Source organism: Acanthaster planci, linkage group LG08 (assembly GCF_054643075.1).
Source record: "Acanthaster planci isolate LZ-2023a linkage group LG08, COTS_SCS, whole genome shotgun sequence".
Lineage (NCBI taxonomy): Eukaryota > Metazoa > Echinodermata > Asteroidea > Valvatida > Acanthasteridae > Acanthaster > Acanthaster planci.
The window spans coordinates 9,151,105-9,164,192 of NC_141784.1; the positions used below are offsets into that span (position 1 = coordinate 9,151,105).

The 13,088-nt window shown below is 42.0% G+C and overlaps 2 protein-coding genes across 3 annotated transcripts; one reads left to right on the forward strand and one right to left on the reverse strand.

Moving 5' to 3' along the window:
* The first annotated feature begins 72 nt into the window (after positions 1-72).
* On the forward strand, positions 73-7,858 carry LOC110990134 (peroxisomal membrane protein 11A-like). Its single transcript, XM_022254985.2, has 4 exons — positions 73-231; positions 1,757-1,872; positions 3,817-3,980; positions 5,208-7,858. The coding sequence occupies exons 1-4, from the start codon at positions 152-154 to the stop codon at positions 5,535-5,537; spliced, it is 690 nt and encodes a 229-aa protein (XP_022110677.1). The 5' UTR covers positions 73-151; the 3' UTR covers positions 5,538-7,858.
* On the reverse strand, positions 7,749-12,923 carry LOC110990133 (peroxisomal trans-2-enoyl-CoA reductase-like). 2 transcript variants are annotated; one of them, XM_022254984.2, is made up of 8 exons: positions 12,632-12,923; positions 11,942-12,075; positions 11,117-11,282; positions 10,552-10,633; positions 10,085-10,181; positions 9,227-9,331; positions 8,501-8,615; positions 7,749-7,958 (listed from the first exon to the last, which is right to left on the reverse strand). In XM_022254984.2, the coding sequence occupies exons 1-8, from the start codon at positions 12,744-12,746 to the stop codon at positions 7,870-7,872; spliced, it is 903 nt and encodes a 300-aa protein (XP_022110676.2). In that variant the 5' UTR covers positions 12,747-12,923; the 3' UTR covers positions 7,749-7,869. The 2 variants fall into 2 exon arrangements, with proteins under 2 accessions (XP_022110676.2, XP_086995750.1); XM_087139624.1 differs by having other exon boundaries at positions 8,501-8,611; positions 9,223-9,331; positions 12,632-12,912.
* Positions 12,924-13,088: the final 165 nt, after the last annotated feature.

Below are 13,088 nucleotides of genomic sequence, written 5' to 3' on the forward strand. Positions count from 1 at the left end.
CGGAAAAAAAGAGGGCGCTGTTGACCAGAACTTACCCAGGCACATGGGTTCTAAAGTTTATGTCTAGTACATGTACAGTACATGTACAGTGGGCACATACAGTACGCGTGAATCAAATGCGTGAGCAGCTTGCAGATGACGAGAGCTCAAAATGTCGCAGCATCAGCAGACCCTTCTCCGAAATTTCATCAAGTTTACGTCATACACAGAAGGACGAGACAAATTATATAGGTCAGTGGTGTCATTTAAATGCCTCCAAGCATCAAGGGTATACAATCTGCCGCCACCAAAAGAGACAGATCATGCAGATAGGCCTAGTAAATATGGTAAAACTAAGAGAGCCACTACAATACAGCCCTACAGTACGTGTAGGGCTAGGTTTGGTTGTGGTGGGTGTGCCCATCCCAGGGCAGGAGTACATGTACTTTGAGAACTCAAAGTCACTAGGCCTACTCCGTCATACTCAGTCATGCCAGTGTGATATGGTGTGAGTATGACCGAGTAGTGACTTTTAGTTCTTGAAGTACCGTGGGGCATGAGTAGACCGAGCGTCTAACAAAGTAACATAATTTGCTTCAACATGTTACCCCCAGAACTGTGGGGTCCGACCGCTCCTCTCCCATGAACCCCACAGAAAAAGAGCTTTTTTCGCCATAGGCTATGCACGACGTTTAACAGGGCCCGAACAACGATTCCATTCAAGTTGTGTACCCATAGAAATAATGCTTCATTTCCCCTAAGAGTTTTATGTAAGATAGCTTACATACCTTTGTTTTGCGTACCAAGAAAGAAAAGGGCCAAAACCATGCTGTTTTCCAAAAAAGGCACAAATATTTCCTGATCAGTGTCTGAGAGTGAACCCCGCATCTTGCTCCCTGTGCACCATGCATCAAATGTGGACGATTCCTGTTGAGAGACTTATAGGAAATTTAGAGCAAATTGGAAAGCGGCCGCTGAAAGCCTGGTAGTACTTTATGGTACCTTAAACTTCAAACTTCCCAGCGCACCCGTGTAATTAGAAAGATAGTGGCGGCTTGCCATTGGACATTTCCATGTTAAATAACTCAGCGCATGATGATATGTGTCCCCTAAACGAGGCTAGCTGTAATAAACCATTTTGTCCATGTCCAGTAGTATAATTGAATTTGTTGTGGAAGAAAAAAGGTTTGAATTGAAAACAGTCATGTTATTAGAAGAAGCTAAGCGCTGTTTAATCAAGTGAACCAAAGAGTTTCAAAAAGGGGAAAATAGAGAAAGTATAAGTGGTAAACATTAAAATGCAACTTGAACTTGCTGACTTAATTTTGACATCCCACAAATTTCAAAACACGTATTCAGCCAATCACAAAAAAGGATAGCCATGGCAAAAATAAATCTTTCAGCCAGGACACCAGTCAGTCACTGATATGACATCAAAGATTTCATTTAATATTTGACAAAGGCCTTACGAAGTGGCAAATAGGCAAAGTGACCGACACCACCCTAAAGAATTGCCCCACACATATGTGACCAACAACCATAGAAATCAGGCAGCCATGGATCAGCAACTGAATTCTATAAACGGCTACATACATGTATCTGCTAAACGCTGAAACCCTTGAGCATGGCAGTATTGAATTGAAATACATGTAAATGAATGTCCCACTGATCACGCTGATGCATGTTCTTCAGCAAAGGGTACACGTACATGTAGTGTATTGTCAAGGCAATCTTAGACGGCCCTTCTGAATATTGGTTATTACCTGTCTCCATTCAGAGTTACACAATACGCATCAAGGTTTCTGTTGTGGTATTACACAAACTATGGAGGGCCCAAGAACACTGTGCAGACTGTCCAGAACTTGGAATCTGCTGTCACTACGTCCAGAAAGCGTAAGTTATTCTATGGAAGAGTAGGCAACTTCACCAGTAACTAATGGATTTCACATTTTCTGTTTATATTTTAAGGTGTTCTCTTTCCATTTTAAAACTTTTTTTGGGGGGGGGACATACAGATGCCACTTTTCCCATTCAGTTAGTTACTTATAAGCAATATTTTGAAAGAAAAAAGAAATGCAGGCTTTATGCATGATGATATTGGAGCTTGATCAAATTTTACTGATTGTCTGATTGTGACAATAATTCAGGTAAAAATGTCGCTCCTATTACAGGCAGTTAGGGTTTTGTTCAAGTGTATAGATGAATCAGATCAAGGCTACAAGTAGAATATCACTGTGGAACTCTTGCCGGGGACAGTGAAATGTCCACTGCCTTAAGAATATCTGGGTATTTGCAGGAAGCAGATGGTTGTGGGTACATTGTACAAGCACGAGGCAAAGTCACTTTTATTCAAGCCAGCCAGCTTTAAAAAAAATGAGAAATTAAAAACAGAATGGATGATTCAGGCAAAAAGGAGGCTCTGAAGTTGGCACTCTAAGTCATCTTTTTTAAGATTAATATTCAAGTAAAAAGTACCAATACATGTAGCTTCTGCATGATTTTTCTGCATGTAGGTTTGGTTATGTACAAGTAAACCAGAGACACAGCTACATGTATTTTTATTTTTCGGCGTTAAGTTGCCTTATTTGTTTTTCTTATTTGAGCTTCACCACGCACAGTGAGCCCACTTGGGTACCCAGCAGTGCATGCACAGAATAAAGTGGGTTATGGGTCATTCGAGAAAGTCAGTCTGTGCCTTATCATCAGTGCAGCAGCATGTCAGCTTAAACAGACTGAACATGCTGAAGCGGGGGTCATGTCCGGGACTTGTACTTTGTTCTGTAAGGACCTTGTCTCCAAATAACAAGCTGGCTGATTGTATTCATGGCAGGTTTTTGTGGTATGGACTATTGTGAGCATGTACATGTATTTTGCTAGGGGGGGTGTGTTATTTGCGGCAAATTCATAGCACCGTTCATTTTACGTGTACATGTACATGGGCCTAGCCATTGGTTACTTTCATAGGGGACTTGCTTGCCTCTTGTATTCTCCGCTAATGAAAGTAAGTTCCCTCAAAAGAAAAACTGGAGCCTTTGAAACCGTTTGTTCATTACAGTATGTTTAATTGACCAAGTAGTGAATGAAATTCTTGGAGTGGCCCAAGCTTAACACTGTCTTTATTTCAACTTGAAGTTCGGTTAGGTACACATATGTCCATTCAATTAGGAATCTGGCAATAGATTGATGAATTTTTCATCACTGGTGTGAAAAATCTTGAGAGGCACTGATTGCTCCCAACATAAGGCCAGACAGAGGCATTTTAGCCTCTTGGTAATTTTGTTGATTTACAGAGTGGCATACTGGAGGGCTTTTCACGATGGATTCTGTTCTATCAAATGGTGGTAGGAGGTTAGAGTCCCACACTCTAGTGCTGTTTCTTTGTTGGCAGTGTCTCTGTATCATAGAGATTTCTTGCGAAATTTTGGCTTTTGCAAGAATTAGTAGAGCTGGTTGCCACAGTAACGAGCAGACACCTTTGCTACATGTACTTCCCGTTTGGGTGTAATGTGGAAAACAGTTTTAAATGTAAAAACTCCCTGAAGCTAGCAAACCAAAGGTATTCACACTTTTATATATTAAATATATTTTACAAATAACACCTTGCTGTCTTGTGATGTTGGTTTTTAAACATCACTGCCCTCCTAACAGTGCCTAACATGATTATTTTCTGTAAAAAACAACACTTGAAACCTCGGATGACATTTGCAACTTTGCACCCGCCCCTCCATCAGAACCTCCATCATCGCTGAAGTGCCCCTCCTGACCCCATGAATCACTGCCATATTATACCCCGATTGGGCCTTAAAGATAATCTTTTGCATCTACTCATGTCAACAGTTTTTCGAATGTTCCGCTCCGCCGAGTTTGCTCAGAAAGCAATGGACATGCTGGCCTTGACAGACGACGTTCAGCGCCTGCTGACCGTGATTGGCTACTCGGGCAAGGCCCTCTGGTTGCTTGTGGATCATCTCATTTGGTTCGGCAAAACCGACATTTACAGTGTAAGAGGTTGAAAGTCTATTTTAAGGATGGATTTGCACCGGGGAGATGTAAATTAATTTTGAATCTTTTTTTACCCTGCTCGACGTGTATTTTAACACCGTATACTCATTGTATCTCCCCAAAGGCTTGTGAGAAAAAAACCACAAGATTCAGATTCGAACCAGCCAGCCGACACCAGCAAGTTTAGTGGTCGAGTGGTTAAGACATCTGCACTAGTAAGCAGGGGGTCGTGGGTCCGAGTCCCACACGAGTACGCTTGTGTTTTTTTTTTCACAAGCCTTCAGGGCGTACACTGAGTACACAGTGTTGAAATACACGTTGAAAGTAATTTCCTTTCACGGCAAATGTGATAAAATGAAATGCATACTATATGTCAGTGTCTTGAATACCTGCCTGTACAAAGATTATTGATGCTAGACATGGCGTCTTGTTGAAGGTCTTCCACCATTCTTCATTTTACTCGCACAGGCTTCCCTGCTTTAACCACTTCTGTTTTGGTAAATCCTCCACCCTGAAATGCAGATAGGTTTAACTTTTTGGTGTGAGCTCTGTCGTTTTGATGGCTAATGTTGACATCTCTCCACATGAAAATTGGGACAAGCATTGTCGCAGCTTGCTTGGGGGAGGGGCATTTTGGAAGTTTTCTGCAAAAACAACTGTTCCAATTTTTTTCATCGATAAAAGAATTCTTACCTCAAAAGAAAGGGATTAGAAATCTCTGAACTGCTGATATATTTAGTTCCAAAATAAACTTTGTAACATAGTTTGTCCCCCCCCCACCGGGCTGCTTATTATTTTGGTGCAAAATGCTAGGTTTGGGGGGCGTTGTAGTGCCCTATGCATAGAAGTTGAGACAGTCATACATACCCATTAGAATGTGCAACTCGAGTGTAATAGCCCAAGATTTTATGCTGTCACATTTCATTCAAGCCTGGTAGGAGGACTGTGATATTTATTAAATTGGACCCCGTTTCTTAAACAGTTTATTGAAGTGATTCACTGAGTCATATACACGGGTTTCATGGCATGAAAACTTACCTTGCTTAAGCTGATTTCCTTGGGGTTTTTAAATCATTGCAAAAGTCATAAAAACACTCTACAAAGTCTTGAGTGTCTTAATGCGAAATTGGACGAGTTGTCATTTGTTCACGTAACACAAAATTTACATACAACACGAGATCTGTTTTAACTGAGATCAACTATTACCTGGTGGTTTTCATTGTCAGGTTGACACCAAGAAGTGGAGTCAAAGGTCAGCGTGGTGTTGGTTGATTGCACTGGTGTCGCTGACCCTAAACGACCTGCGGAAAATCCAGCTTTTGGCACGACGCGCTGCGGACATGCAGCGAGCTGGCACGATTAAGTCCATGCAAGGGGCGGAGCTGCAGCGGGACATACAAAAGGCCCACTTACAGCTCATCATCGATGCCAGCGACCTCTTGATCCCCCTGTCAGTGCTCGGATACGTCAGCAAGGGGTGGGGGGCTCTGGGTGGGGTGGTATCGTCAGTTGTAGCAATCCACGTTGTGTGGAACAAGAACGTTCATGGACAATAATGGCAACACAACACAAAAAAGTTTCCAGACTGGGTACGCAGCGTCTCCATGCCTCAACAGTGGTATGTCAGTGTTGCACTGTTTTATTCTAAATGCAAAAAGTCCATCCTGTAGTGTTATTCAGTGATCAGAATTTGTCCACATTCCTGTGATGGCATGACACGTGGACAGGTAGGGTGGATGTGCATCAAGCTGCAGAACGTGCGTATGGGAGTGCGGTGTCCCCCCTTGTCATGGCTTCTCGTCCATGATTAGTCCATGAATTTTTAATTCTACACTGGCAGTCAACGAAAATATAAACCCATGATTTCGTCTGAAAAATTGGTGCAGTAAAAAAAAAAACAGGTCTTCTATTTCCCACAATGTGTTGTCAAGAAAAGATGAACCAGATACAGCATGTCATGCATCAGTGACTGCAGCGTCTCCTGGTTTTTGTCAGGTCATTGGGTCAAATGTGACAAGTACCGGTTTGGGCATTCCATTGGCTGTATTTATCAAGGTGGGTTATGCACACTGTACTACTGCAATAGCATATCTTCCAGTATGGCCTTTTTAGTAGAAGTGTAGCTGTGGACACGGCAGCACCCCGTAACTTTTGGATGACTGTCTGTATCATGCGTCTTCCAGCATTTGTTCTTATTAGCTTGTGTATTGGCCACTGAACTGGCCAAGTTCAATCAGCAACCATTTGCGGTTCACTGGTTGATTCACCAGGGTAACCTATGCACAAAATGTATGCTGGGTACCAGGTAGAATCGATTAGTGGTTGACCAACTGTCACTGGTTAAACTTTGGCACAGCTGCAGGTTTGAGAGATAACACCAACATAGCCTGATTCAAACACTCGGGATCAGAAGCCATTGGTGCAGTGGTGATACACTCATAAGCAGTTTGTACATGTATGCACCTGTTAACCAGTAAGTGCCTCAGAGAGAGGCATGATCTGACACGTATGAGCTTGTAAAACACTGCATTCTCTCAAAAGTTAAATTAGACACAAACAGTACAGGGGCCAGTCACATTAGCAGCATTTCCCCCATGGTTATAAATTTCTACAAGTGTATGAAACCCTCCCCCCCAAAAAAAAATCCTTTCTATTCGTAAATAGGTATACAGGATGTAGTTTGATTGAAACAGTAGAAGACTGTTCTTACAAAGTTGTCATTCCCTTTGGCAGTCAAAAATGGGTGGCTCAAAATGTACCTGTCAGTTTTGATATTGAAGTGGACATTGACTGGCATTCCAAACCAGAGATCAATCTCTGGTCCCAATGCAGTTGCAGCCTCCTCGCTGATACATAACAGGTTGTGGCATGCTCAAGGCATGTAAACCCATCAGGGAAACAATGCAAATGTAATGTAACTTGATAGCTCTTTTGCTCAGGTTTAAGCCATTGCCAAAACAAAAAGTGAGTGTGATGTCACTAGTGAAATGGAATTTTCTCGTGTGGTGTGCATAGAGGCATCTATTTTACAACTGAAACTGAAAGAACTCATTTTCATCGTCAAGGAGTTACGAGCATAAACCATTTCAAAAATAGATCAAGACCAATCAATATAATTGGGTTTAAAATAGTTTTTTCATTATTTACACATTTTCGTACGCAAAATGCAGTTTGAGTTTTGCAGTGTTATCGGTCAGAATTTTTTGTGGTAACTATTATTTTATTTGAAAAATAATTTCTTGTTTTATTTGCTAAAAATGTTATCCAAAGACTGAAATATTTTGCCAACTGCAATAGAATCTGGGAAAATACCCAATGAAAAGGCTAATAATGCTGCCAAATTTGTCACCAAATTTCAGTCTATTTGAGACAGCAGCTGCATTGCTGGCGTCTAACCATAAACTCCCCAAAACAGTAAACTTTTACAAACTATGACTTCAAGCTTTGTTTTCCCAACATCGAAGATGTTCTTGCAGTAGTTATGTTGAGTCACTCGGAGTACGCAAGACGCCAGAGCTGGAGTGTCCTTCCAAGTTGGGAATGCTTCAAAGATGGTTTGAGTACTAAACACCCCAAAACCATACAGATGTTCGCAACGAAGTTGAAGTGGATCATGTGGGAATGGGGAATTTTACTTAAACCAAAACAGAAATATCGTTCATTTATTTTGCCTGTGTTTTGCAAAGAGCTACAAATAATTGCATCCATAGGGTACTAAAAGTCATTTAGAACTTTAAGAATTCCAGACTGTTAAGTTACATGTGAGGTGACTTGCGCAAATAATTTATTTGCAATTTAAATTTTAATACATGTACAAAAATTTATAACAACTTTTTGACATTTATGAATTTGTGAATAAAATTTGGAAGCAAACTAATCCTTGCAGTCTCATAGCTTTGACTTCTCCACCTCCTCCTTCGCTCGGTTTCTGTCTTCGATATCACTTTTCCAGTCATAGGCTTTGAATCCATTATGATCTACGGAGGAACAAACACAATGCCAACACCATACACTGCATAAAAATCCACAATGACTAGAAGGGGGATTTACTGTAACATACATGTAATTTTGTAACTGATTACAAGCTTATGAAAAAAACCCAAATGTTCTGTTATTTTCACGTTTATCGCTGCTGTAAAGACACGACAACACTCCTAAGGGGCCTGTCCAAGCTGAAATTTAAATCTTGAGACAGTAGCAAAACAGCAGAGAGGAGGGGCATTCCCTCTATCTTACACCTGTTTGAGCCTATACAAAAAGAGTAATAAGTTGCCCAACGCACTTTCAGGTTGCAGACCTTGAAGGAATCTTACAGTGGAAGTCAAGCAGAACTGTAGACACGTTCACCCACACTATGTCCATTTTCATGAGGATGTCCAACAGCAAGTGCTTGGCTAGCTGTTTTAGACGGCAAGTTCCTACTTGGAGCAAAAGCCATGGCAGACACGATTTTCGGACCAGATTAGTATTGACTTTTTCTAACAGAGTGAGTCGCGTATTTCAGATGTCCTTTTAATACCTGGCACGGTCCAGCCGGATAATCCATGAAGGCTAGAACCCCCGTCCACTTTCAGAGTTTCTCCCGTTACGTAGGCTGCAGCGGGAGACAGCAGGAAACAGACAGCAGCCGCTACCTGGCAATCAGGATTGGACACAACAAACAGCAAGATGTTCAGACAAAGAGTTTGGACGAATGCATCTGAACATTTTGGAGTAGTCATCACCATTTTCGAAAAACCTCCCAGCTCAAAACTAAATTTGGTGAGAAAATGTTGCTTTTCTTTGCAGCAACAGCACGAGAGAGAGAAGCTGTCTGCACAGAGGCAGTTATAGTATACTCTACATATTTTTGTAACCTCGTTCACATTTTTGGATTCCCTGACTTCGGGTTTAGGAATAATTCCAAATGTTTAAGAATGTGCTTCAATCAGAGTGACCTGAATTTAAGCCTGTTACCAGTCACACCAGAGGTCACTTGCAAGTCAGATCAGAGATCAATCACCAGACAATCACGGATCAAGTTTTACGAATCAGGGGATAAATAAAGACAAGGAAACTTAATTGGAGAGGCTTTTGACTATAAAGCGTGAGATGAAGACAGGTTGAGTTGCCATCGGTTAGTGATTGACTGGATCGCAACTCTGTTTTCAACCCCCAACCTCTGAAAAAGACGACAGGAGCAGACAGTCAGGAGCACACCAGCATGCAGAGAAACTCAATACAGACTTGCTTTCCAGCTACCCACCTCCTCAACTTTGCCGAGTCTCTTAGCTGGAATGGATGGGATTGCATTGGTGAAAATTGCTGGGTCTCCATAGTTGGCCGCCGCTGTGTCTGAGTAGATTGTACCCTGAGAATGAAAACAAGGCAAATGCGGATTCTAATCTTGCCACAAAGTCATGCAAACAGAAGACTGGGGAAGAGGTACATGTATACCAGTGTAAGTATGTAGACATGATTCAAGTTGGCATTTCAAGATCTGTAGTCATGAGCAGTATGTGAATTTCAGCCAAAGGCGTTCAGAAAACATTGGAAGCCACTCCTGATCCCAAACTCTCATCTGTTTGTTTTCCAAGCCACTTGCTGCAATTTTGATTCACGATAGCATGATGTGATTTGTAACTGTCATATTTGAAGTGATTTTGGAGGTCACCTTTTCAAATTGACATTCTCCATGTACAAATGGCCCTATCCATGTAGAATGTAGCCAAGATAAATCAGCCAATATGTTTTTTTTTAAATCAAAGCCAAACCCTGTCTCGTTAGACTAACTATGCAATATTTTCACAAGAATTTGCACCGCATCTCAGTCTTTTGCAATATGTAAACGGGGTCCACCAATTTGCCACGACTGGCCATGTACAGCCAGGAAAACCGTACACAGTCCACGGACTTGCTAGCCATTGTGCATGCAAACAAACCAACTGGAACCATCGAAGCACAAGACGCACTCAAGTCAGCTGCCAGAGACTTTGGGTACTTAAGCTTTGTGGTTTAACCCATTATTACGTTGTGATTGCACAAGGCCTGAATGTGTTTAGAGATCCTCTGCCCAATAAACTTGTTTAAGTCGACATTTTGAAATTCCTTTCTGCATACTCACTGGTGCTACACTGTTGATTCGGATGCCACTAGCAGCCCACTCTAGGGAGGCTGTCTTGGTCAGATTCTCCACGGCTGCTCTGGCTGCTGCAGTGTGTCTGTGTCAGATCGGGATAAAAGGCAGTGAAAGAGTATTATTTGTATCGCCTCCAATGTCAAAGTAAAAAACTGTTTTGTGAATTGGCAAGAGAAGCTATTTTGGCATGGCAGAGAGCAGCTTTGATACTTTTTTGCAGAGGGTAAGTAACAGTTTGATTCCCTGTAAAATCTAATGTCTGACCAGTTAACGGCTGAGTGAGTGCACCAAGTCGATGGGGGTCAGTGGATTGTGAGGACGAGTGCGCACATCACGTGTTACTACCTGCATAAAATGCTGAGGTGCGGGTACATGTCCTCCGTTAAACTGTCATAGAAGTTCATTGTGGGTTTGCATGTTCTCTGGTCGGAACCTGTTAAGTGAAAACTCACCCCATAGCTGGAAATCCTTTCCACATGTCCACAATGATGTTAACTATGGCTCCCCCGTGTTCAGCCATCCACTTCTTGTAGACTAGAGAAAATACAAAATAAATCAATCAAATATATAAAAGCAGCTTGAAAATTTGTCTGTAAAGTGTACTCTGAGAATGAGTTTTCTTTTCGTTTTTTCCCTTACTTGAAACAAACTTAAGAAAAAAGACATAAAAGGGAATATCAGCAAGAAAGTTTCAATGCTTTTTATTTTACATTTCAGGTGGTGAGCAGGATGATGTCATCAGAGACACAGTCATTTTGAATCATAAAGAAGACAGTTTATGATGAGACTGATTTTAAAGTAACATATTGCTTTCTTATCTATAGTCATGGGTTTCTGATGTAAGCATTGCCACTACACCCAATTTGTATTTTAGCATTTGCTTTTTTTTTGGGGGGGGGGAGGAGATACCACTGCACTTGTTAGGTTCAGGAGGTGTTTTGATCAAATGACTCCTTCCCTTTTTGTGCAACGGTGCCTACACAGAGCAAAAGAGGCAAATGCATCAACAGCCGTCACCTTCTCGGCAGCAAAGAAATGTCCCCGTCAAGTTTGTTTCAATGACGGCATTCCAGCCCTTCAGCCTGACGTCCGCCAGCAGGCTCAGAAACTGACCCCCGCCGTTGTTCACCAGATAGTCTATCTTTCCATAGTGCTGCAGCGTAGAGTCCATCAGCGATTTGACCTGAAACTCCCAAGGAACCAAGTGCAAAGGTTGACAGCAAATGGAGAAAAATAATTGTTTCTTAGCTCTGACTGCTCTGTGGGGATACTCCACTGAGCCTCGACATTTGAGGCATTTACCGGAAGTAGGCGAACCAAGGAACATGCACGAATTTCAAAGCATGTGACAGTTAACAAAATGCAGACTGTAATAAACTTTTTAAAAAAGAGCTCCAGAAGTTCAAAGCCTTTCTTTTTCGTTTTCTGACAAATTAGTAATTTTAAATAATTGTGGATTACCGATGTTACCAGTTCCAGATATGAACAGTCTGGTATTCATGTACCCAGATCCCATGGACATCCTTTCCCTGAACCCTCCAACATCAACACCCATGCAGTATTTAAACCTCATGATGTTTCCAGGCCTCACTTGAAATTGCCTAGCTTCTGTACGTCTTCTTGAATTCACACAAAACCTCCCAAGCCTTCAGTTGGATTTTGATTTTTTGAGGGATCTGGGAAGGCCCAGGGTTCAACTACCTTGAACTTCTGGAATCCTTTCTTACATCAAAGGCTGACTGACTGTCACAGCCTCCAAAACACTTGGGCAATTAGTGCATGCGAGTCGATGTCAGAGCACGAGGGCTGTGCGCAATCTCACTGATGAATCTGTGACATTACCTCATCTTCTTTTCGAATGTTACACTTGACTTCTCTGATATCAGCTGTGGACTTCTGGGGTATCTGTTCTTTCATCTCCTGGACAGCCTTTTGAAGTCTTTCCAGATTCCGAGATGCAATTATAACTTTACATCCTGTTTTGTGATGACAGGAAAGGCATTGGCCATTATAATCTCATTATTTATTTCAACTGGGTCCAGAGCTAGGCATGCCAGATCATGTGAAGATGGAGACATTTTTTTGGTGGTGTTGATTCAGAGTTCAGTCCCATGACTGTGGCCTGGATACTTGCCTTGCTGTATCCTTGGCCACATTCGTGGGGCTAATTCAGAGTGTAGCCCCACGAGTGTGGCCTGGATTCTCAACTGGATTCGCAGAGTCTCCTTTTTTTTTGGATTGACCTTTGTGGGGCCAAAGAAAGATACGGAGGGAGTCCTGTAAACTGGCCCCCAGTCCGGGGCTAGGCCGGCCTAGGCCACACAAACTGACAAATATCAGTCTCCTAAACGTGCCTGACAATGACATTTACTTTAGCATGTTTAGTGATAATCATGACAATGACAATTGTATGCTATGTCATGTACGTTTCAAATCAATTATGTAAATCATGATTCATGTCAATACTTTCAAACAGTTGACATGCACCCGTTTCAATATGTTCAAAGCACATGAGTGATATATCTTCCTTACCTAGATAAAGCAGCTCTTGACTTATTGCTCTTCCAATACCAGTAGCGCCTCCAGTCACAATAGCAACTTTATTACTGAAAAGACCTGAACGAAAGACACTTGAAACCACCGCCATGTTGATTGACCCGTGCAGTGTGAGTTCCCACGACCTCTGATGTTGGCACCAGACTAAGGTTGCGTCCGGAAGTTATGGCTGCGACTACAAATACAATGTGTGCTTATGAATTACTGCAGCCACTTCACATAGACGTAGAGATCGCCTTGTTGCGGCAGGTTCTTTGGCTCAGGTGTGTGCTGCAAAAATTAATGGCTGTGGGGGTGTGGGTCAGGGTTGCTTGGTGCAGATTTTGTTGAGCTGTTGGAAAATTTGTCTTCACGCGCGCCTCCATGTTTAAAAACAGTGAAATGTGCCACCGACTACGTTACATTGTGTTGAAGCTGAGTCAAATGACATTCA

Bases quoted from the DNA above. Each gene is read 5' to 3' on its own strand.
- LOC110990134 (XM_022254985.2), top strand. From the start codon at position 152: ATGTCGCAGCATCAGCAGACCCTTCTCCGAAATTTCATCAAGTTTACG. The intron at 232-1,756 runs GTCAGTGGTGTC...GTCTCCATTCAG, and splicing joins GGACGAGACAAATTATATAG to AGTTACACAATACGCATCAA. The intron at 1,873-3,816 runs GTAAGTTATTCT...TCATGTCAACAG, and splicing joins TGTCACTACGTCCAGAAAGC to TTTTTCGAATGTTCCGCTCC.
- LOC110990133 (XM_022254984.2), bottom strand. From the start codon at position 12,746: ATGGCGGTGGTTTCAAGTGTCTTTCGTTCAGGTCTTTTCAGTAATAAA. The intron at 11,283-11,941 runs GTAATGTCACAG...TGGGAGTTTCAG, and splicing joins ACATTCGAAAAGAAGATGAG to GTCAAATCGCTGATGGACTC. The intron at 9,332-10,084 runs GTGAGTATGCAG...TTTCATTCTCAG, and splicing joins GAATCAACAGTGTAGCACCA to GGTACAATCTACTCAGACAC.